This window comes from Carassius gibelio, chromosome A17 (assembly GCF_023724105.1).
Source record: "Carassius gibelio isolate Cgi1373 ecotype wild population from Czech Republic chromosome A17, carGib1.2-hapl.c, whole genome shotgun sequence".
In the NCBI taxonomy this organism is placed as follows: domain Eukaryota; kingdom Metazoa; phylum Chordata; class Actinopteri; order Cypriniformes; family Cyprinidae; genus Carassius; species Carassius gibelio.
The window spans coordinates 20891372-20917029 of record NC_068387.1 but is presented as its reverse complement, the minus strand read 5'-3'; the positions used below and the strand labels follow the sequence as shown (position 1 = coordinate 20917029).

The 25658-nt window shown below is 35.6% G+C and overlaps 1 protein-coding gene, 1 non-coding gene and 1 pseudogene across 3 annotated transcripts in view; 1 reads left to right on the top strand and 2 right to left on the bottom strand.

Annotated features, from left to right (window-relative positions):
- Positions 1-3776: 3776 nt before the first annotated feature.
- On the bottom strand, positions 3777-15697 carry LOC128031625 (tyrosyl-DNA phosphodiesterase 1-like; annotated as a pseudogene).
- A 607-nt stretch (positions 15698-16304) lies between these two features.
- The window catches only part of LOC127933595 (EF-hand calcium-binding domain-containing protein 11), a 47595-nt gene continuing 38241 nt past the window's right edge, over positions 16305-25658 (top strand). Inside the window, exons 1-4 of one of the 2 annotated variants that reach the window (XM_052530668.1) lie at positions 16305-16530; positions 18565-18660; positions 20190-20238; positions 24520-24621. In XM_052530668.1, the coding sequence (XP_052386628.1) occupies positions 16453-16530; positions 18565-18660; positions 20190-20238; positions 24520-24621 (325 nt within the window). In that variant the 5' untranslated portion in view covers positions 16305-16452. The remainder of the gene's footprint in view (positions 16531-18564; positions 18661-20189; positions 20239-24519; positions 24622-25658) is intronic. The other variant, XM_052530669.1, reaches the window with a different exon arrangement.
- Positions 16829-16901, bottom strand: trnak-uuu (transfer RNA lysine (anticodon UUU)). Its single transcript has one exon. It is a non-coding gene; the product is annotated as a tRNA-Lys (tRNA).

Here is a 25658-nt window from a genome sequence, read left to right as displayed (position 1 = left end):
AATGCAAAAATGGTGAAATATCCCTGTAAGCTTCCTGCCTCTGAATCTACGTATTTGCACAGAAATCTGAATCACAAAACACTGTAATTACCCAGCAGATGATAATGGGTTAATTTAATGTCATCAGCATGCCCTGCAGGCTATAGTTTGGGTTCATCTGCAATTATGCAGTCAGTCAAAACAATGCACAGTTTTACTAAACTGCCATATACTTGAATGCCATATACTCATTTACATAAAATGAAAGGCTTCTCGTTTACACAAACTGACCTACGGGAAGCTAAGTAAAATTATTTTTCTTCTTGCATATATACATGTGTATATACACACACACACACACACACACACATATATATACATTCATATAACTGTTCATAAAAAAACTGTTGTGTTTAAAAATAAAACAAATGAACTCATTAATCGACTAGCTAGAGATGAATATAAGTGAATATTAAATTTTTTGATTTTTGATAAATGCTTTATGACAACATAAGAGAATTTGGGTGGCAGTAAATGTAATGTTTCCTCATTATTAATCCTACTTGATGGCTCAAAACACACACTGTGCAGCAAATTAAATGGCCATTAATTGTGTCATGCACACCTCTTGTGCATCACTGCTGTTAGCAATTAAAATATGAACTTTGCCATCACGAGAAGCTGTCTTTGAACACCTTGCTCATCAAATCCAGTGATTTATACTCGAGAAACACACTTACATAATGAATAACTGTTGGAGTGAAAGAGCAAATCAAGACACTTGTATAATTTTTTTTATTTATTTATTCAGCCTGGATACTGGTCTGCCCTGCAAGCTTTCATTTGCTGTTTCATCTTATGCATTTAATATCTACAGAGTGTTTCCTGAGCAATCATTTGAACTCTGAATTTCAAAGTAAAGGTTAACCTTTCTTCAAGTGATGATTCGGTGTACTTTTTAAGTATTAAGCAAACCTTTAAACGTTGATGCAAATGACTCATTGAAGTGTAAATCTGTCATTTTTAATATGTGTGGATTTTCAGGGTTCAGAAGAACATCGATGACATTTTAATGAAAGTTGGAACTACAAAGTTACTTTTGGGGAATGGTGCAATGTCCAGTCTCACCTTTGCTTGAGTAACGCAGACGTGGGAGGTTAAAAGGCACTGGGAAACCTTTGGAGGAGCTGGAGACTGGAAACACATTCTTCTCCACAGGAAATGTGCTCATATTGTACACACAGACAAAGAGAAAGCACATGTTTCATGCTCAGTAGGCATATGCAAATCTGTTAATGTTCAAAATCAACAAGTCTGATATTCAACACAAACAGGGCAATTTAAGTTCTATAAATAGGCAAAATATAAAATTTTGGTTGTTAGATGAATAGTTGACTAGTTAATCATCCCGCCCCAACCCTAATGCCTAAAGATTTAGTTAAGAATTAACTAGGATTCAAAAAATAAATAAATGTTTTAACCCAAATAAATAATTATATGCATAATAATAAGTACAATTCTGAAATATATGGCAAAAACACAACAGCATTTACATAAAAAGAACCAGTGCATTACTCACACTGTCCAAAAAAACAAAAACAAAAACAACCTCAGATGATGGAGACAATACATGACAAAAATACTCATCCAACTCTAATAAGAATGTGTCACATCCTGTTTTCTGCGGAAAAAGCCAGAGGGGAGCAGGGCTGTTCTGAGGGAAGCTTAACTCTCATTTGTGTGGTGGGCATGATGATGGAGGGGGCTGGATAGATGTAAAGGGCACGGGGGGAATATATCACCCAGACTCAGACAGCTAAAGCTTTCTCAAAACCCAGAGAGATGCAGCAGGTGCATGCAACTCACAAACTCTGTCCTGCTATTTGTAAAAAAAAAAAAAAAAAAAATAAGAAAAAAAAAAACCGAAACGTCCTAGAAACATATTATAAAAAGTGTGAAAAAGGTTAATTCTGAATGTGGAAGGCATCTGGGGAAGTTTAGCAAGCTTTTTACATACATTTAATCATTTAGCAGACACTTTTATCCAAAGTGACTTACAAATGAGGAGAATAGAAGCAATTAAACAAGCATTTAGGACTCTTAACCTTTGAGATTATTTCAAGATTAAAGACCACCAGCACTGACCCCCATATATATAATTTAGCAGATACGCACAGGTGAATCTAAAAAAAAAAAAATAGATTATCACGGAAAAAGTCTTATTTTTTTGTAATTTAATAAAAAAAGCAAACCTTCTTATGTTCTAGATTCATTGCAAACAAACTGAAATATTTCAAGAAATATTTTTTTGCTTTGTTTTAATTCTAATGGTAATGACTTACAGCTTAGGAAAATTAAAAATTCTGTATCTCATTGTGTGTGTGTATTTAAAAACAAAAGAAAAAACAAAGAAAAACTCCCTAATAACTTTCCAACTTCTAGTTGCCGTCACAAATAATGAAGATAAATTGTGCTTGCGTAACTAATAATAGCATCTTAGTGGTTGAGCAGAGGCATCATTGAGGTTAATGTGGTCTGGAGTAACATGAGGGTGAATTAATAATTGAGTGATCTATCTGAATTTCTGCCCAATCAGCAGATGTCAGACAAAATGACAGAGTTTAAGCATATTAAATTGTTTAGCACTAGTTTTCTCATTACTTATATCCCTGGTTCTGATGTTTTTCACTAGCATCTTCATGCCTATTGAATCCAGCTGTTCTGTTTGGCCACAGCTGCTTTTGGCTGCAGTAAAAAAACAAGTAGACAATTTGATGGTTCAAGAGGATACCAAGTAAAGTAAACATCCAATTGGGTCAGAGCTTAAGTGGTTAACCAAGAATATTTCAACTCATCTAACAGTTTGGAAAAGCAAACAAAAATTAATTCACTAAACCGAGCGCCATGAATTCATACACATTGTGAAAAACATCATTTCTGTTTACCTGAAGCCTTATAATATGGTTACCTTCAAAACATGTTTCATTTTTTGTTTCAATTTGTGGTGCAATTTAGGGTTCGTTTACACTATAACGTTTTCAGCAAAAAACGGGTAACTTTTTATGCATTTTGCCTGTTCGTTTGCACATCAACAGCGTTTTGAGGACTGAAAACACATATTTTTGAAAACAGGTTTAAAAGTGCAAGTTTTTGAAAATGCCACCGTTATGGTTTCTGTGTCAACACCCAAAACAGGAATATTTTTTAAATCTTTTTTTGCAGATATGTGTAAACGCGAATTGAGTCGTGTATACGTGAACATTTTTAAAAATGAAAGGGGAAAACTTTTCTGTTTTTGACTACATCATTGTTATGTAAACATAGCCTAAGTGCATCTCAATGTCAGTGCATGTTAAACTGAACATTAATTTCCTTCCAAATTTCTGTAATGGCCTTGACCGCTTGGATGAGCTAGTAATGAGCAATATATGTAAATACTGAATCAGAAAAATTGACAAAATTATGAAATCCTTAATTAAGCAAAAGCATGACTCATGAACTGCTTTATCACCTCAGGAACATACTTTAAGTCCACTAGCTTTGTTGGTGGTAAGAGAGGACATGGGCGATCTTGGCACATTAATAACCACTGGTTATGATTAGTGTATGCCAACACAGCATGACTGAGACAACGTGATGCTGTACTGAAAACAACGAACACGTTGTCAAATGTTTTTCGTTAAGAACAAAAACAAATTGTAATTCTCTGGTGATCTTCAAAAGTCTGATCTCAGACTTACTTAAACAAGAGAACTTTAATTAAAGCCCCACACTGTGGTGAACAAAAAAAAAAAAAAAAAAACGTGACTCATTATGAAAATTATGGAGCATGACCTCGAACAGATGCAAAAATAACTTCAATAGTCAACATACAGCCTCATTTGTGACTTAAGCATGCAACCAATTATTATAATGTGTATTGAACGCAAATATAATGTCTTAAAAACATGCTAAGTTAAAAATATTAGACAACCTAAAAATGGCTAATCACTATAATGCAACAAACCTTGTGATTTACTCAAAAATGACCTCTAGCAAGAGCTAACCATGACACAAACAAGACTGTGTTCAACTAAAACAAAGAGGCTTCTGGCCAAAAAAAAAAAAAAACATATCCCTTTTAAATAAGACAGCACAACCTTTCACTATCCTCTTTCAAACTCGTGCTTTTCCCCCCTCTTTTTTTCCACGGTAAGAGAACTGAACCATACTGTTGCTTAGCAACTTTTGAAGTAATTCTAAGACCTACCCTGACAACAAGGACAAATTACCCTGCGAGTATTGAGCAAATACAAAAGTGCTCTCTCTACATATGAAGAGATAAGAGATCTACCCAAAGACATTATGTATAGTATTTACACCCATAAGAGTAGTTAGATGTAAGCTCAGATAATTTTCGTCTTTCTCATGAAGGTCCTTCTCTTGAGAGTTTTACTGGAGATCTTCATTTCTCTTTTAAACTAGAACCCTGCTGGAAAAAGGCTAAAGTGCGAAATATTTTGAAACATGACTAGAAAATCTAGGTAACACTAATTGTGGTTAGCGTTAACATGGTTTACACAGTTAACTCCATGATTGTCCATGACCTTTCCAAGCTTGGAAATCACCCTTTTGAAATTCTTGTTTTTGCTCAGTTCCGGGAATTTGGGAGTCCATTATATGCCGCTTACCAAGGTGGTTTCCCAGTCTTAACCAGACTGATTAAGATGCTCTGATGGGCCAACTTTTGTAGCCCGACTGTGTAATAACCTAACATAGCTTCTACCAGATAATGCCCATCTTTGATTAACTAGACCTCCAGCCACAATCAGAAGCTAGTTTTAATCGGATTTAGCAGATGGCCAGAAATGCACAGATACTAGAACAGGCTTCTGAAACAAATAAATATTATGAAGATCTCAGTTGTCATGTATTGACTTGAGTCACAATACTCACAAAGGCTGAAGGCAGGTTTAGGACTCCCAGTTCATAGGAGCGAACCATAATCTGAGAGTTATTCTTCTCCAGGGCGCCCCAGGCAGCTTTTGATAAATTGGCACTGTGGGAAGATACCAGCAGATGAAGTTTCACACATGTCTCAGAGTCAAACAATCATGTAAATGTCACCTAAACCAGAAGTGTTAGCTTTAAATATGTCAAAGCTAAATGATATTGTTGAGGAGACTTTCAGACTGTAATTACTGAATAATTCATATGTCTTACAAGTTTAAGAACGATAAGCTATGCCTGAAGGCTTCATAAAAAGGTCCATGAATAACTCGTCACCAGACACAACTGACCTAGAGACTCCCTATGCATTTTAACCATAATTAAAACCACAGCCTTGAGAAATGCCGTAGGAACAGTGGCCATTCATGCTGCCTTGAGATGAAAATAGCATGTCAATGCAACAGCCTTGGGAACATCATGTGTTAAAAGATTTGACTAAAGAGTATCTTTGTCTGCTGGTAAAAGAGAGGTGTATCTTATCTTCTAGGTTTTAAAACCAGAATCTCTCCTCAGAGATTGGTTTTCTAGGGAACAACAGGCAAAAAACAAGCTTTCAACTGCTGAACTTAACATGCTATTCCTGGAAGTAATTTGAAAGATAATCAAAGACAAGAGTGTTCATCATTGTGTTTTATAACCCACCTGACGCTTGTCCACTCCACCACTAAGACAAGTCTTTACCACTTCAATTGACCAATTGCAATAAAGGGCTTTGACTTTGATTATCTGTAAAAGCACTGTATGAGAAAACTTGTTAATGGTCCATGGTGCTAACTAACAAACATATAACCTACCAGACTGATGAAACCGGAAAGTGGTTATGATTTTGCAGCTAAGAAACCGCTAATGAAAGGGGATGATATAATCTTAAATAAACAAACATATCAGGCTCATGTTGTGTAAATATACATCTACAGGGCCTAAGGGATCCTTCGAGTGGAACACTATCAATGCAGCACAGAAGACGCAAATCTGCCAGGGATCAGGGAAAACCAAGCCTTCTGCCAAGAGCATTATTTAGACAGCTATGTGTATAGTTCTCTGAAGAACGTAAGAGCAGAAAGGGTGCTGATCTCATCCAGCTCATCATTGAGATGTATTTTGATGTTTGTTACAACAAACTAACACAATCACATCTGAACTAATATATGAGAAAAGTTTCATAATCTCATTTTGCTAAAGCAGCTTGAATGTGAATTAACAAAAAGGCAAAGAATCGTAATAAAATAGGTGTTTAACATGATGTGCAAAATCAGCGAGTGATAAACAAAGTTAAAATTTCGATGTAAATAAAAAAAAAACAAATTATTTTTCTTCTTGCATACATACATGTACGTACACACACACACACACACATACATATACAAAATTAGCAAGCAAGTTACTTTATCATTCTAACTTTGTGACCAGGAACCAGGCTGGGTGTGAAGTCATGTAGGTTTTAATGTGGGGCATCGCATTGCTCCTACCATTGACATCAGCATGCCAGCCACTGTTTAGAGGAGAAAGATTGAAAAAGTAAGAGAAGGAGAGAAAGAAAATGGAGAAACACCAGCTGATATACCATTCCTAGGTGCAAAAACACCCAAAAAAGCATTTCATGCCATTTGCAGGTGCAGAGAGATGATGTTTTAGGACGTACAGTGCAGACGAAGAGGAGAGCTTTCTGTCTGATTGCTGTCAGCATTCAGGCATGAATACTGAAATCTACATGGACTCATTTAAATATACTGAGCAGAAGAGTGTGCACTACAGAGGGGGACTGAGATTGAATCTACATCGCAATAGGCCCATCTCTGATCATTGAGCAAAATTGAGGCGAACAGTAAAATAGCTTATTTATAGTGATAATGTGTTAAAATGATGGGAGAGATTGGATAAGAACCCAACTGAAATTTCTAAGGAGCAATTTAAGGGTCAGATAAATCTTGGGAAAGACATCTGTTTAGATCACGAGGTCTGGAGCATTGCTTTTCAGGAGAATATTTATGGTAACATTTAAAAAAGCTCATTATAGACTGAATATTGATGAGTATAATTGTCAAAATATGTTCTTTTTTTCACAGAGATAGGAAAACTTACTGGAAACATACTGCAAAAACGAATGAAGCCAAAGCTGTTTTTGTGCTGTCTATATGCTGTGGGGTAAAGATCCCCAGCTGCAGGGATAAGAACAGTCGGTTGTCATATAACGATTGTGGAGGTGTGAGGAAAATATTGTTACTATTTTTTTCAGAATAAAATAATGGATGATACCTGCATAGCCCCCCAAACTGGTTCTCACATTTTCCACAGATGGATAAACTTAGAAATGACAGAATGACAGGACTCTAAAAGAAATGAATACTGCATTTAGGGGTCAAAGGATGGATTCAATTGAAAAAAAAAATACATTTTTACTTTTAAAGATTCTATTTCAAATAAATGCTGCTCTATTGAACCATAATAAAAAATAATCCTGAAAAAATAAATGTACTGCAATGTCCATAAAAATATCAAGTAGCACAACTGATAATAAGAAGAAATGGTTCTTGAGCACCAAATCAGCATATTAGCATAATTTCTAAAGAACTGTCTGTCAAAAATCTTTTGTTCCCTGAGGAACTGGACAGAACTAAACTGTGTTACTCACTATATACAGACGTGAAAATCAAAAAGTAGCTTTGTGCGTATGTTCTTTATATATCTACATTTAGAATTTCTGAATAGTTTCACCCCTACATACCAGTTATGGAACTGAATCACCTCAAAAGTTCAACAGAGTTTCTGAAGCCTGCTAATTGTAAGAGTCTTCGGTCTTTAGAGATGACACATGATGATACGGTCTACCACCTTGCTCTGTGCTGAAGACTCTCTGTGTGGTGCCTTGCCTTTTCAACTGACATTTAACAATGGCTGCATCAGACAGAAATCAATCTTCTATCCTTCCATCCGAGCAGATATTGTTATGCAAATAACAGGATGGATGAGAATTCTTCTTGTAACTATTGTCTCTTAACAGCTCGTGCCGAGTGAGACGTGAAATGGTTTCCTTTTTTGTACAATTGGAATTCAATTAAAGCAAATGGGAACGTGCTATGAATACTAATAGCTAATTAAACACGCGGGACATCAACAAATTTCAAATTTCATAGCTCAGAAGATTTATATACCGGAATGCGAATGAGGAACATGGAGAAACTGGCAGAAGCACATGCACCCCGGCGTCCCTCCTTGATTATAAGCTAACTGAAATTGATACAATTGAGGGATAATTTATAGTGATCGATAAGCAAGCTGGTAGAAGAATATGCAACTGTGTTTATTGTAATATCCATCTGGCCACGCTGTTCGCAAACCAGAGAAGGTACGGCAGTGATACGAACAGATCCTTTCACTGTTTCAGCATGCTCTGTCTAAAGGGCCTGTTCAAAACACTCACCAGGAGCATCTGTGTTTCTGGACTGGCTAATGATTTCCCTGGCTTCCCCAGTGTGGTCAGAGTGCGCTGGAACTCAGCTGCCAACCATTTAGTCTTATCAAGTCCCATGGAGCCAATACTGGAGAACTGGCCGAGCACGGGCCATTGCTCTTCATTCTGCACAGGCTTCGTGTGCTCGCCGAGCAACTGAGAGAAACAAAAACAATGAGTGCATGTCACACTACGTCAGTATTTAAATGCGTCTAATTTGGATAGATTTTATCAAGTGACAGATGAATTAGCAACAAAATTGAACGCATGGCCTTTGAAGTCAACAACAGAAGATACTTAAAGCGTCTTGCCTCTCTTTTAAAAGATGATAAGCCTATTTATTCTAGCTTTCCTAAGTATGCACGATTTACGTTTACATGTTATTTTGTTCACCAGTATTATTTTGCTCTTCTGTCAGCAATCTATTCAAAACAGCCCTTAACCTATTTTTGATTCGCAATCCACCAGTTAAGATCCACTGATATGGCATGAACCTTACGTAGGTCACAGTCATTCAGTCAGTCATTCATATCAAAGTGCTGTTTTAAAAAAAAAATCAGTGAGTTCAGTGTGACTTCACTTCAGTACAGAAACTGAGTTCTCCTGGCTCAATTTCTGAATCTTGCCAATCCAGCACCTCGCTCTGCCTGCGTTATCTGAATTCCCTCAGTAAATAAAGGCATGAAGAGTACGTCTCAAGGCATCCTGCAGATGTACAATGCTTTTTCATGGACTTCAATCATTCTTAAGTCTGGGGTGGAGAGGAGCTATTGCCTTTGAAGAAAAAAGAACTTGAATCACACAAAAAGACTGCGTAACCACACAAAAACATTACTTTTCTCAATCGCAGATGGCCCCACTTCTCCATGGCAGGTCCTTGATATCTTCCTGGAGTTGAACCAATGAGATATACCCTATACAGAAAACATAGATAAGAAGTTACGTGCTTAAAAAACAAAACTGTATTTTTTATTTTAATTATTGTTCATTTAGATAATATTTGATGACCATATGAATGATGGAGGTGGGATTTTTTTCCTGCAATTTTCAAAATTTATAAAATTAACCGTATCCTATTAGTAAAACCAACCTTTGGCATATGCATCATTTTTTTTTTCCTTTTAAATCAAAATGCAAATTAACTAGATATTAATGAGCAGAACTGTATAGACTTCTGAAAACTCATTCTAATGATTCATTCTAAAATCAATCTAAAAATCATCAGTAATAACTGCTGAAAATTCAGATTTGCCATCAAAGTAATACATTATTTTTTTTAAATATATTCAAATTGAATTATTTTTTTTTTGTTATAATGTTTCTTAATATTACTGTATTTACTGTTATATTTTGTTTAAATAAATGCGGCCTTCGCGAGCATCCTTCAAAAAATAAATAAATAAATAAATAAATAAACCCGTAACCCCAGACTTTTGAAAGGTAGCAGACATGCCATTCTTTTACACTGGTATCATTTATTTCAGATAAATCTAGAATTTCTGGCAAGATAAGCAGCATTTTGGATGCCTTTTGCAATTAATCAAAAGTCACACTATGCTATTCTGATATAATGTCAACTTTCTAATTTAAATAAAAGATTCTCACCTTGTTTCTGACAGATCATGCTGTTTAATGCGGTCAATCCACTCAGCGAGCTCTGGAGCCTGATATGCTTCCAGGTATTCCCGCAGGTCTCTTTTGAAGTTGGTTGGAGACTCTCCAGCTGTTCCCGGACTTCCCTCTGGTAACCTGGGGTACAGAGGACCCATCCACATCCTGTCATAGAGATACAATAGCATATTTACTAAGGTGAATCATCAAAATGTTACAAAGTTCATGCACAAGACTGTGAGATCCTGAAGTGGCGACAGGTGTTTCATATTCAGCTTGCTTGCGTTATATGCCTGGTAAAAAAAAAAAGCCTCTGAAAATCAATTCCAAGAGCGACCACAACATTCATTCATAAAAGTCATTTGTTTTGGGAAACAGACTACACTGGTTTGTTTTTGCACACATACCACAATGACAACTCAATAGAAAGATGTTACTTGATATCATTCCATATCTTGTTATTGTATCACAATACATACAGACTGAAAACTCACACTTAAATGTTTAAAATATGATTTCTTTTGCCATGGCTTTAAAGATTCAGTAGTGACGGAGCATCACTGCTGAGAACAAAAGCAATGGAATAAAGTTATAATATGTCCCTCAATAAAATTCAGTTACAAAAGATAAAGAAAACATGGGTTGTAAAAATTCCACATACATTTTCATTCACCTCAATTAAAAAATAGGTTCTATTTTTATTATATTTACTATTGCAGAAGCATCAAGGGTTCTGCATTCCACAAGTGCACACATACATGCAGAAAAAGACTTCAACATGCTAGACGTCTCTTAGAGAAGTCCAATAACTCATGATTGGAGGAGTGTGGGGACTCTTCTTGACAGACTGGTTATAGAATGTTCCCATAAGGCTCTAGGAGAACAAATCAATATGGATTCAGATCGGAGCCATTACAATAAAGGCAGCAGAAAAGCCCTTCAGAGGAGATTTGAGAGGAAGAACCTTCGTCTGTGTGAATAATAAAGAGAATATGGCCTGGGCTGCAATATAGAAGGGATACCTGGGATCAGACAGAACAAGATGGGGAGACATGTCTGACCTGTAATGATATTCATTGTGCTGTACTGAGGTCTGAAGCTGATAGAGACAGGTTGGCAAAGTGAATATATGTGAGTAACAGAGGATGTATTCTGCATAACATTGATGCAATACTCTGGCCTTCAGCCAACTACATCTAGCATTCACCCAGCCAATTCAAAAAGATGCCCTATGCCTTACTATCGTGAGAGAGAAAAAATTGTTGCTGTTAGAAATCTTGCAATTTTCATGGAAATAGTAGCTCTCTTTTCTATTCAGCCATGGTCTCAACCTAACTTATTACTCGGGGACACACACAGGCACTAAAAGTAGCAAATTTATATTTTTGTTAATTAACTCCAGGACATCATGGGCTACAGTCAAAATTATTATTTGTCTTTCTCAATCCTATAGTACTCAGTGCAAATACATTTTCAGCTGTAGCTTATAATGTTTCATTGACCTGTGCATTGTTTGTACAATATCTCAAAAATCGGTACATACTAAATATCTGAAGAAGACATATGCCCGATTACACCAATGTTTATTTATTTTTTTATTTTTTATGAGTGCTCTAACTGAACAAAACTGTAGTTAATTACAAGAAATGTTTATTGAGCACCAAATCAGCATTAGATTGATTTCTGAAGGATCATGTGACACTGAAGACTGAAGTGCTGGCTGCAGAAACATTAGCTTTGACAGGAATAAACTGCATTTTAAAATTAAAACTTTAAATTGCAATAATATTGAGGAATGTTGCTATTTTTACTGTATATAAAAACACGGAATAGAATTGAATCCATTATGAATTGATTGGCAGAGGGTTTGCTTACTATGCTATGTGAACTGACTCTGATTTCGCAACACAGGTTGAGTGAATGTACCAATATACTCCACTATGTCAGATTGTCTGAATATACTGTATGTAGGCCAGAGGCTTTAAATATTAAATGCTCAATTTAGAGATTTCATCTTAGTGTGGGTGATAACCTAACTGCCAGCCAAACCCTGTGACTCCAAAGCTTCTGACTCCTTAATGGTATTCTGTTCCTGATAGACCACTAATAAAATCGAACCTAATAACCGAAAGCGATTCCTAATTCATTAGCCATCGCTCTGACCTGCCTGCTAACTTCTGCTGCTGTGAATATGACACCACGGAGAATATCTTTATTAATGAACATCATTCATAAAACGCTGCTTCATTTAAGCAATTATTCCATTTAGCTAATTTAAACAGACCATTTCAGGTCAGAGGAGTCTATAACAACATGATTGGTTTATCTGGATTTGCAGAGCTCGACAATCCTATTTAGGATACATCAGCTTAATTTCAATTTACTCTAAGTGTCTGCTCAGTGTGTTGTCATAGCAACAGACAAATGAGTCATTAGGACTAGCAAACGCACGACTTTCAGATATGAAAGAAATATTGCCATATTCGGAAAATGAGCAACTCTAAAAGAGAGCAGAACATAAACAGCTTGTTTCTAATTGACCGCAGCATCAGAATTAACATTTCCGTTCTGATTCTTCATTGTGCTGCATGATCTGTGTGAGTGTGATTTTAGCTCCTCCCATTCCACACTGGACCATCTTACCCCCGGGTCTTCTGGTACCAATCAGCTGGGATGAGGTTTGAGATAAGAATGATGACTCTGAATCCCTCCTCTTACCAAAGCAGCATCATTTTCCTGCAGAAGGCAACTATGACATGAATAAAACTGATCTTATATAATGCCATCCATTTGATCTAATCTCTTTCTTTCATTTCTGTCCAACAAACAGTATGAAACACTACCAATGGCACATTTAGCAAAGACTCAGAATTACTTCCCTGCATAATAACATTGATTTGCCCTAAAATCCATGTCTTTTTGTGGCAAGTGGTATAAAAGAGTACATTTAAACACTGAGTCACATTTATTAAGCCTTCAGCTTTTGTGTTGCATTAATTGTAACAAGATCAATTCTACGCTGTTCTTTGTCAGGAAAAAAATTATTAATTTAATAAAAAACCCTCCATGCTTTTCAGAGAGTGATGTTTAGCACTCATTTAAAGGCAAATTAGCACATGAAGACTTAACAAAGGTGTTCGAGAAGGATTATACTATCAATCTTTTTGTTCTTTTGCTTCATTTTTGTTGAATTTATATGAAATAAGACAAGCAATTTAACTCACTCCTCTGGAGTCAAAAATGCTCAATTCTGTTATGTCTTTCTCTGTTGAATAAAACATGAAAGATTCTTGGGAGAGAAAACAGTGCTCTAGGAATACATTACATTAAAATGCAATACTGCGCCTGTTTAACATCTAATTTCAACTCATTACAAAAGATGCACAGCTGATAATCTGCACGTCTGCCAAGACGTTAATACTCTCTCAACTAGCTTGGGGAGTGCTAGGTTCCATATGCATTATTATGCTACTGAATGCTTATAAAACCTAAATCCTGATCAAGGTATTAATGAAATTATATAAGTGAGCTACAACACTACTACTATTGCATTGTTACTTAAGTGTTTCATTTCATAACTGTGAGCATTAATATGTTGTGTAGTTCTCAAATTGTTTTATCTATATTCTGTGATGGGACTGACGGGATATAGCTTTCAGTTCATCCCAAAGGAGTGCAATGGCTCAGGTCTGGACTTTGTGCAGACCAGTAAAGCTCTACACATTAGACTCAATTTGGCATTTAACTAGTGGCATCCTATGTTTAAAGTCACTGAGATTTTGGTGTGACCCATTCTACTGAGAAAGCTTATCATATGGCTGAATGCTTTGTTTTACACACCTGTTTTATGCCTACACACATATGTTTAACAATGTACTGTCCAGGATTTTTATAGAAACTTTAAGCTTAAGTCTTATTTTCTATAGATAAATAAAATGTCCAACACTCACGTATGATGTGTGCCAAATGCAATATCCAGAGACTTTAATATTTACTGTTTAACGTAATTTTTAAAAAGCCTTAAAGTTTTGAACTCTCACTGAAAAAATGTTTTTTAGAGAACCTCAAACTAACATAAAGTTTACAGTAATGCTTCCCTCTAGTGAAAAAAGTAGGTTATTGCAAAAATGACAGAACCTGTCAGAAACAAATATGTGGATATTGTTTGGCTTGCTCGATTAACCGAACCTTGGACTCTCTTTTTTCTCCATAAACGAGTATGACCGGCTTGTCCCTAAAAAACAACAACAAAAGCACTCAGTTTAGGCACAAAAGCACTCAGTGGCATGTGTTCAGTTTGGTGAAATGATGTTTTATGTAACTGTCTTACAGTTTGCAATTCTACATCAAATCCAAACAGTTTAAAGGTGAGATTTCATCCTACCTGAATTCAGGCGGATACTGCTCGGCTCCACCATCCATGGAAGGTCAAAGCATTAATTAAACTATAAAAGAAGAAAAAACATTAAAACATTTTGTATGGCTGGTTGTAGACTTCTTAGTTGCAACTTCATTCATTAACACAACACCTGTACAGACTCTTTCAGGGATCCGAAGATTGGAGAAAGTATCTCTGATTATAAGACAGAAGAAGAAACAGATTGTTAGAAAATTATTAGAAATGCATCAGGACTTTTTTTATTATTATTTTTAAGCAGACATACATACCTTTGATATGCAGCGCTCCAGTGTTGAACTTTTTTGGTATCCCAGTGACTTATTTAAATAAAAACGATACATGTCGTTCAAAGACAATAAATTTGTCTCAAATAAATCAGCTGGCTCTTCTTTATAATAACCAGTGCTGTGTGGACTCGGAAGACGTTTGACTTCAGTCTTCTTCATCTTGGGCTTACTTTAGACTTCTTGGGCTCATTTTTCAGGGCAGATGTTGTTGTTTCATCATCACTGCTTGAGAGGTTCCAGCCTGCTTCCTCTGTTTCTCTCTTTCTCTTTACAAAAGGTGAAGGGTTGCTTTCATATTTTACAGGGACGGTTTGATTCACATGTGTGGCTGTCCTAGCTTCAGATCCCATGAAGGAAACTGGCGGTTTATTCACAGAATGGGTGTCCACATTGCGTTTTGGACTCAGCTTGGGCTCTTGTATAATGAAAGTGGTGATCTTATCAGGTTTTCATTCTAAATCAGGTTTAATACATGGTTTGTTCAAATCCTTCTGAGGTGTTGGAGGAATAATGTTGTCCTGATATGGTCCACTTGCCATGTTGACTGTCCTGAGACATTTTTGTTCAGCTGTGGATCACAGTATGATTTTACTTTTATAGTTGCAAACAGTAAACCATTTACTTTAAACTTTCATACTATATAATGTATACAACACAGTTTTTCTCTCAAAACGGATAAAATGCATTGAAAGAACAACTTTGTGTATTTGCACAGGTAGATGGAGCTATGTACAAGAGATAAATGTCATATGAACAGGTGATAGATAGACTTTATTACATAAGAACTTAGACTTACAAAAAGGCAGGAAGATAAAACTTACAGGCTACAACAATAATATATATTTTTTTAAATGTTACGTTTATAAAGAAAGATAAGCGCTGCATATATACAACTGCAAAACTGCTAAATCATTTTCCATTTTAAACTCATATCAAAACAACAACACAACAGCTCGTGTTTTAATTCGGCATGCTCTCGCTCTGTCTGTACACGTCACTTACAGCCTATATGACAATGTTCTTCAAAATAAAAGTCTGTTTCGACTTTAATTTCAGAATTATGAGTTATGTCATCATTTCTACTTTTTGCTTTCAGCAAACGCGTGAGTTTTTTCAGATGTGGTGCAAGTGGGCTGCTATAAATATCATAAATATGCCTCTGATAGTGTTTTTACAGACACAAAGTTTCATGAGATCTCTAGTCAACGCATGGTTCAACATTCGAAATGTTTTATTTATTAGTTATTTTAAAAGACAATTATGACAAGCAAAATTCATATACTACTAATAATAGAATTCTAATTAAAAACAAATTTGTGTGACAGTGTTTCATTACAGTTGTGTATTCAGTGTAATAATACTTAATAATACAAATGATAGCTACTTAATTCATGAAAATAATATAAAATGCAAATATCCTTAATGATCCTAAAATATACTTTTTCTTTAAGCAGTATACAATTTTTCCTTACACGTTAATACATTGTTTTGGGTGAAATATGTTGATGACAGATTTCTTGAAATTAACTTTTTTATACAGAACTTTTATATTGAAAATAACGGACTCTTCATCGTGGATCATTCTCACGTTTCTGTCCAGTCAACGTCTCTGGTACTGTGTAGTTAAACTGGTCTACTCTGCTTAGACAACCAATCCCTCATAGCCATAGGGTTTCCATGCTAACATCTACAACTTTCCAGAAGCCTTCAGGTTTTTATAAATATAGGTTGTCAGAATGCAAATATCCACAACTGGAAGAAGTTTTAGGATTGATCGAGAAATAAACAACGCCGAGAGGAAAAAAATTGAGTCGGTAAGATTTGAGCTAATGTTTAAGTTAGTGTTGAACGATGTCATGACATTTGTGAAACAGCTTGGTGTGGATGCTGAGTAACGTTAAATATACATATACGTTATCAACAAGATGAAAATATTGTGATCAAGATAGGAGGTTCAAAAGACACAACATGTCACATTTTTGTTTAACTTTAGGTGAACGAGCATGCGATGGATTTTGGCTAACGTTAAAAAAAAAAAAAGCTTGCCATTGGGGCAGTTAGATAAGTTAACACGTGAGGCGCGAATAGAAAAGTATCGATATTAAAACGTTTCGCCCGAACAGGGACTTGAACCCTGGACCCTCAGATTAAAAGTCTGATGCTCTACCGACTGAGCTATCCGGGCTCTTAGTCTGTTGTAAGAGTTGGGCATCTAAATCACTAACTGCAAAATATATTTCGTATGTTTATCTGTTGTGAACAGCAATCTCATAAATCATTACAATAATTGCAAAGAAGTGGTCTGCATAATATTGTCTGGCCATAACGAGCGTTGTGCCGATTTCGGTAAACTACCATTAGACAAATCCGTTACTAGAGGTCGCTATTCATTATATGTTTGTGCAGCATCGCGCCTGGCGCTCGTGAACGCGGCTAAAATGACGTAGGCTACTTTGGCCGAAATTGGAAGAAGCTTGACGTGAAGATCAAACTCCTTCAGGTGCTTTTTAAGGCTTTGAGGGAAACCAATGCATATAAAGGTGCATTTCAATAAATTAGAATGTCGTGGAAAAGTAAATTCAGTGCACATAGATGTTTTATTTTATTGTATAAAAATAGAATTAGAATTTATTTAGATTAGATTTAACACTATTTGCATAAAGCAGTTTTGTGTTTAATGAAAAATATACACAAAGTTGAAGAACAGTTACCATTCTTCAGTGTCCTTGCAAATATACACGATTACTGACGTGACAGACGGTGATTAACCTCATCTATTTCCATAGATGGGTGTATTCCTATTGAGCACCCAGTTTGTGCATGTCTATAATACAAAATAAAAGCTTACGTTCACAAATTGAGCCTACAAAAGCAGAAATAGCAGAAAGTATAGGTCTGTCCGTGTATAAAAAAAATTTCAATTAGAAAAAAAATAAAAAAAAGAGATTGTTCAGTTTAGTTTATACATACATTATTATATCCATATATATTTTATATATTTTCTAATGTCACAATAATATTATCAAGGTTTACTGGGTTTTTCACTCTTTTGTGGGTTTTCACAAATTTTGAGTGTTGTACCTGTGTCATGACAAATCAGGTTCTCCCTACAAATCAGGATGGCTAATTATTATCCTAAATACAGAATTTAAAATGCGTATGGCTTACTATATTACATATATATTACTTATATTACTATATTACAGAAAAGAAAACTTTAGACATTACCCAGGGTAGCTTTGTTTGTTTTTTTAAACTAAAACAAATTCTGTGTGAAATAGAGTGGTGACAGATTTTGGTAACCTGTTATGGTGCCCTGTAAGATTCTGACCCTGCTGTATCTGTGTTCTAGGATATAAAATAGAGGAGGTTAGACATCATTAGAGTAAATTTGTTTAACATTAAAGCCATTTTGTGTCAAATAGTGCAGGGTAACGGTAACCTCTTGTGCTGACTTGTTGGATTTGGTGACCAGTGTATGTAGTTGTTCACATTAGAAAAATACATAAGAGACAAACTTATTACATTTCTTTTCAAGTATTGAAAAGAGGAGGTTAGCTATCATCAGAATGAGTTTGGGTAATATTAAAGCCACTCTGTATGAAGTAGAGTGGGCATCCATTTATTTATTTATTTTATTATTAATCTGGTCACAGGTTTTTTTCAGTGTTAAACACTGATTCTTTTCTTAAAATCGAGAAAACATAAAGTGTGATCTCTCTGTTTACAGTCCAATGCCAAATAAAAACTTAGATTTCTTATTCTAATGTTGCCACTGCTGGGGTTATACATCTTAATAAAGATTGCAGATCAACTCTAAATGTAATATCCATGTCTATGTTCTTTAGGTTTTCCAACAGTGTGATGTGGGTCAGAAAGGTTATTTGTCCAGAGAAGATCTTAAGATTGCAGTTGTCATGCTTTTTGGATACAAGCCATCAAAGGTACAGAAAATAATCAGAATTGCTTGCTTGATATTCTCCAAAATATAGGGCCCTATGATTTCCGCGATGCAGAAAACACGCAGCTTCATTCATTACACACACACGGAAGCGCGCGGGACGCTCGCGTTCATTTCGGCATCTTTCCTCTCATTAAATGAGGACGTGAACACATGAACAACATCCAGAACTGCAATGAGAGTCACTTCATGAGCATCTGACCATATGATTTCAGTAAAACTAGTAAATGTAGTAAAACTAGAATGTAGTATCACATACACAGAACTGTAAAGGTACCCCGTCAAAATAAAAGTCCGGCTTAATTTCATGACAAGTATTTGCCATTTGTTCTATTACTATTGTTATATTGCAGAATGTACATAGCCCAGTACTACTTCTACTCAAATAAAACATATTTTTTTAAGGAATAATCACACAACATTTCTTCCATGTTTTATCTTTAATAGTAAATCCCATTTGTTTAACAAAAAAAAGTTTGCTTAATTTTCAATAATTAAAAGATAAATTAAATGAATGTTTTATGCCTTCATTTGATAACCAGAAAAATGTAAATACACAACAGAATTTCAGAGGGGAAAAAAACATTTCGTAAGGCTATTTTAAGAAAGAAATATAACGAATTAAGTTGTTTTTATGCATTTAATAAGTACACATTCTAAAACACAGAATAAGGTAACAATAAAACATATGGTGACGAAAAAATTAAACATTTCATAGGGCCCTAAACATGTAATTTTTGTTAATCTTTGAATAAACTGATGTGAAACTGTATAAGTTTTATGATTTTATTTAATTGGACATGCTTTTTGATGAATACAATTTAATTTAACCATTAAAAAGGAGTGGAGAAAAATTAATGCAGATAAAAACGGAATCCAGAAAAATGTAAACTAAAAAAAATGAATTTTGAATAAAATAAAACGGAATTTGGGAAAAAGTAAAACAGATTTCATAGGGCCCTAAAAATATAAATTTACTCTCTATTTAACTGAGACCCACTAGGTTTTGAAATTGTATTCTGGGATATTGACTAGTGATATTCGATTCCCTGAATGAATCGTTCTTTTGGTTTGGATCTTCTCGGTGACTGAACGGCTCTGAGTTGAACCAGTTCACACAACTGATTTTAACAATTCGTTCAGGATGAACTGAAATCAATTTAGCTGTTCTAGATCCAAAAACTCACGATAGCATTAAGCATGCACTGTTTTTATGCAAGGTCAAATATAATAGCTTTCCATAGAAACAGCCGCTATTAGGGAATCTAGGTATACTTATCTATGTCGATAACTGCCAGTGGATCTATGTCAACAGTTTTACTGAAAACATGAGTGAAAACATGGTTTTAAAAACTATTTCAGTGTCAAGTATATATATTTATTTGACTGTTCCAACTCGTAGAAAACAAATTTTAAACAGAAAGCGATTGGAGATGTTTTAAATACTATTTCAAGTTTTGTGTAATTTTCTTTTTATATTAATTAACATCAATTTTGTATTTTCTCTTGCAGTCAGAGACAAATATTTTGATGGAGAATGCCTCTATTAAGGACTATCCAGGTAAGGAGATAATTTCGTACCTGTCATATCGCTGTGTATTTTAGTGTTTTGCGCTTCACCTTCAGCAGATGCTCAACCCACATTAATGTGCAGTCCAAAATTATATGCACAATTTCACTCCTGATTTATTTTTGTAGAAAACCAAATGTTCTACCGCTCAGGCAAATTGAAAGGAAAAGGAGCTTGATGTAGAGACTGTGTAATCTTTTTACACGTTGCCAGTAATGAAATCCTGACAAACAGCGGTAAATAATGTTGCCGTGAAATGCATACAGGATTTCTACAGGCCCTTTTGACAGACGGAAACACTGAGGAAAATGGGGGTTTGGCAGGACAGCATTTTGAGGGAGACATTAAATGGTTGAAGACCTAGATTAGTAAGTAATTTGTTTCTTGTTTTATCCCACAAGCAAATTGCTTTTGTATGCTGCCCTGTGGGAAACCAGAAGATAATCTAGTTAAAGTGGCATGCTTCGAGTGATGAAATATTCCACCATTAAATCTCGCTTAGAGCAAATGGTGAATTAAATTACCCCTCTTTTGAATTTCAGATGATTACTAAATTAGTGATGGTCTGGAGGAGAGGGTTGTTGGTGGTGATGTGGGAGGCTTGACTAGACTCATTCCATGGAAAAGAGGCCGCTTAAGGCTTCAGTGCACTGTTGTCAACAAATAGGCAATCCCAGCTTCAAAAATAAGACCAATATCATTTGATGAAATATTATCAATTATTTATTACCAATAAATGAGCCTGCAATATATTAAACTGAAACCACTTTTATTTGAAAATCTCCAATAACCTGTGAGCAGAATAGGATTGGAGAGATGGAAAAGGAGAAAAAGACTTTAAGGGGAGCTGTAACATAGCCACATATTTATATTTAAATATGGTCTATTAAAATTTATTCGAACCGATATATATTGTTAGTAGTGGCCTACAGTACTTGTTTGTTATTATAGCCTGTGATAATTAATAAATTACAAAACATTGTAAATAATAAAAATGTATCAAAAGAAAGTCATCCCACTCCACCATTATGTCTAATATCATCGCTTGGATCACGTGTCTGCATGTTGAACGTGATTTTTCTCCAATGAGGGGGAGGTGGGGGCAGAATGTTTGACGAATTCTATTACTTCACTGATTGTCTATTAACTGTGAGCAGACAGTGTCAGTCAATGCATTGGGGAAAACAGTGAACATAAATGGAAAGAAACAAAGCTGTGTGTCAGATTTTCCTAGCAAGCAACCATATTTTTAAAAAGAAGCCCCCAAAAAACACAACCTGGGACCCAAGATTTTTTCACGCAACTTAAAAAAAAAAGGAAGCACAGAGTTGCGTATTATAAGCGGATTTGGCAACTCTGCTTCAGTGCTACATGGTGTACACAATACTACTGCCACTTGACTAGTCCACTCACCCCCTTGCCTCTGTCCTTCTCTTTATCTCGAGAAACGGAGGAAAGTACTCACAGCTAGCTGTCACCTAATTGCGATTTCTAGTGCATCTATTTTTATCACAGAGGCATAAAAGCTTTAGGATGTGAGAAGTCATTGATTCAGAAATCCCTCCACAACAATAACTGATAAATATTTAATATCAGATTTTTGTTAGGATACAATGCAAGGCTCAAACTCTCCTTGCCCCCATGAGCGCCACAGGTTTATATGTCAAAGCACATGCGGTAACCACTAGGCCTTTGAATAGTTTAGTTTATAGGTTTTAGTTTATTGATTCATAAGTTGCTTGCATGTGTCTGTGGCATTTTTATAGGAATACCTATAGGTTTAAAATTTTTGGTGTGGTAGAAACAAACGTTATGAAGGTATATGCACAATTTTGTGCTAAATTATTACACATTTCAGTGTAGCACATATCTCCTGCTATGTGTGTATTTTCAGTGTGCATAAAAGTAGGAATGCATGGTCTTATTAGTACCAAAATTATTTTCTATTTATTGGTATTGATAGATTTGTTGATATTGACTAATTTCCCACATTTTTTTATTGTTGTCATCAAATGATCCGTTAATCTTAATCAGTTAAATTTGTAAGTTTTTTTTTTTTATGTTGCAATTTATGGGTTTATCTCCCCTAAAAGTGTAAACGTTGAGTTATTTTAGTTTTTACAGTTTATATATATGAACTAAAATATCAATTTATATTAATTTATTATTAACAAATTATCTGTTGGCACGAACATGCATATCATATAATCAGTATTGATGTGAATTTTAATTATCTGTACATTCCTGCATAAATAGCCAGCATTTGTTGAGAATACTAGAGGAAAACACAGATAATGTTGAAGCCCTATTTATTGAACTGCATTCAGATTCATGATAATGTAAACATGGGCTCGTATGACAAGTATTTGATTATGACGGCCCTGGATTTGAAAAGCCCAGACAAATGCTTGACTAACCAGAATGGGACAGTAGATTAGAGCTTAAGGTTTACATTTGGCCTTTGATTCTCCAAAATCTTCTTATATTTAGGCTGTTTGTACAACATTCAGCATTCATTTAATGTTTGTATTCTAGCATCCACCCTGGGCTGGAAGGGTCCGAAGTGAAAAGGGAGGAAGGAGGACAACAAATCATGTCCATGATTTGAAATAGTAGCACAAGGCGAGAACACTGTTGCACATTTTCCTGTGTGTGTGCGTGTGTGTGCAATTAAGGCAGTGGCCTGTTCTGCTAAATGATTCATGTAAAAGAGGAGAGAAGATGTGAGGATCAGAGGGAAGGGGAGGGCAGTGTGAAGAAAACTAACTGAAGAAAGAAGAGTCAAGTCAAGTCTGTTTAATTGTCAATTCTTCCACATGTACAGTACATACAGAGAATCAAAATTGTGTTACTCTCAGACCCCCGGTGCATAACATTAACAGTAGAGCGTAAAAATTAAAAAAATTAAAAATAAAGTTAAATAAAGCAGCGCAAGGCACATTGCAGATAGAGTGCAAATCAGTGAAGTGAACAAACAGTGCAGATAAAATATTTTTTAGTGCAAAAAAAGAAGCTTATTCAGTCTGATAAATTCACCAAGGGCTCAAGAGCAGTTATTTTATTTAACTGACTGATGAGGTAGTGGAATGACGTCAGTTCCATGGTTATAGAGGTAGTGAGCAGACCAATGATGCACAAAGTGACTGGTGCATGACATTGCATATTAGTGGGGGGGGGGGGGGGGTAGTACTGATCATAGGGAGGCAGAATTTAAGAAAGGGATGGGAAGGATATACCACCCAGTTGACACATCCTTGACTGATGGGCTCTGTATCACAGTGAATCAGTCAGGCCTGAGCTGGCTTCCTGCATCAGCAACGTTTAAAGGCATTCATTTGTTGCCAAACATGCTGTCTGGCATATGTGTAAACCTGTGCAACTTCTTCTTTTTATTCTTTTTCTTTTTATTATTTTTAAGAGACTGCAAGTTTTAGGGTATTAAAAACTTAACTAGGTATGTACTTTGCGTCCATAAGATACTTTTATATGTGCTTAATAGACTTAATGGCTATGTGATGATAAAAGAAACATATTGCTTAGGTGGTGTTTGAAATCACTTCAGGCCAAAGTTGTCCCGATTCTATCAGAATTTGGCAGCACACATTAAAGTCAAAGTGAAATGAAAATTTAATTTATTCAAAATTTGTGTATCTTGTACACATTAGAACATGTCTAATGTCAAAAACATATCAGTAACCACCTGAACCCTGGCAATCACTCTAGCATTGTGGGTGTGTTTCATTTTTCACCACATTTTTTCTTCAGGAAAAAGTACAACTCTGTTTACTAACTTGTTTTTAGAAAACAGTCCTTTCTGTGTTCATGTAGTATTCTTTTATCACCTGGTGTGAGATTCTCAGAGGATATATTACAGCGTATGTTTTGGCATGACTCGAAGTGCAGTGGAACCATCATGTCTGTCCCTGGATATCTTAATTAATTAATTAATGCCTTTCCCAATAGAGGTTTATCCCCAAGTTTCTCAGTCATGACTGTCAGCATGGCCCACCCAGATCCCCTCGCCAAACTCCCTCTGTAGGTTTGGTGTTTTGCGAGAATGCTGTCCAGAACTCCCCAGCCTACCCTTTTTCATCTCAATAACAGCACTCAGTGAAAAAATTACTACCCTTCAGGCAGGAGGGAAAGATATAACTCCTTTAAACACAGTGCTTTCGGATGACTGCCATGTAAAGGAAGAGCATGCACTTCAGACGAGAGCTTTGTAATAAACCCAGTATTGTTTCTCTGTCTCTTTTTCTCTTTCTCTGAAAGGGGTCCTGCTGGAGCGGTTTGTGTCTCTCATGGGAAGGAAAATGTCAGCAGAAGATCCATATGAGAAGAAAAGGCAGATCTTCAGTGCATTTGATGTACACTGTATGTTCCTCCTCTCTTTCTCTCTGCATCCTGCATGTTTGACACTTTTGCTTCAATACAGTTAAGTCGATAGACTGATGATAAATCTGCTTGCAGATCTGAAAATGCTAAAGAATGGCGAATCTGTTGAAACACTGGTCCACTATGAGCGAATCATCTTTTGGGATTGTTTTTTTTTTTTTTTTTTTTTTTTTTTGTGCAAGTACTTGGCATATGCACATTAAAGGAAGAGTGTGGTAGGCAAGGCAAGATAAGTTTATTTATATAGCACATTTCGTGCACAATGGTAATTCATAGTGCTTTACATAAAAGAAAGTAAAATATACAAATATAACAAAAATAAAACAAGCAATTTTAAAACTGTGGAAATGATTTACAAATGGACTTATTTAAAATGAATTTAGAACGAATTTAAAACAAGTAAAAATACGAAATGATTTTACATAAAATACAGTGAATACGTAAAATACAGTGCAAACAGTTCGGACATTGCACATTGCTCATTCAATAAATGGACAGCTAAACATCTTAAGTTTGAGTCTAGATTTAAATGTGACTAGTGTTTTAGCACATCTGATCTCTTCTGGAAGCTGATTCCAACTGCGGACTCCCCGTGTTTTGTGTGAACCCTTGGTATTTCTAACTAACTCGATCCTAATGATCTGAGTGCTCTGTTAGGTTTATATTCAGTGAACATATCTGCAATGTATTTCGGTCCTAGGTCCTTGAGTGACTTATAGAACGTGGTACAATGTCTAGGGTTTCTAGCCCCCCCCCCAACCCCCATAAAAACATACATGTTGGCAAGAGAGGTACCTTTGAGTCGCTATGAATAAGTGTGTGCTCACTGGATGCAATGCCAGGTGAACTTGTCTCAGGGAAGGGACTATTTTTTTCTGAATAAATGTCAGTTCTTTGATAGCATATTTCTAATGTGTTATTTACACACGATGGTGGTAGTAATCCCTGTTACTGTGTTTATGACTGCAGTTTTAAAAGAGACCTGTTGTGACTGGGAAGTGTTTTCATATTATTGC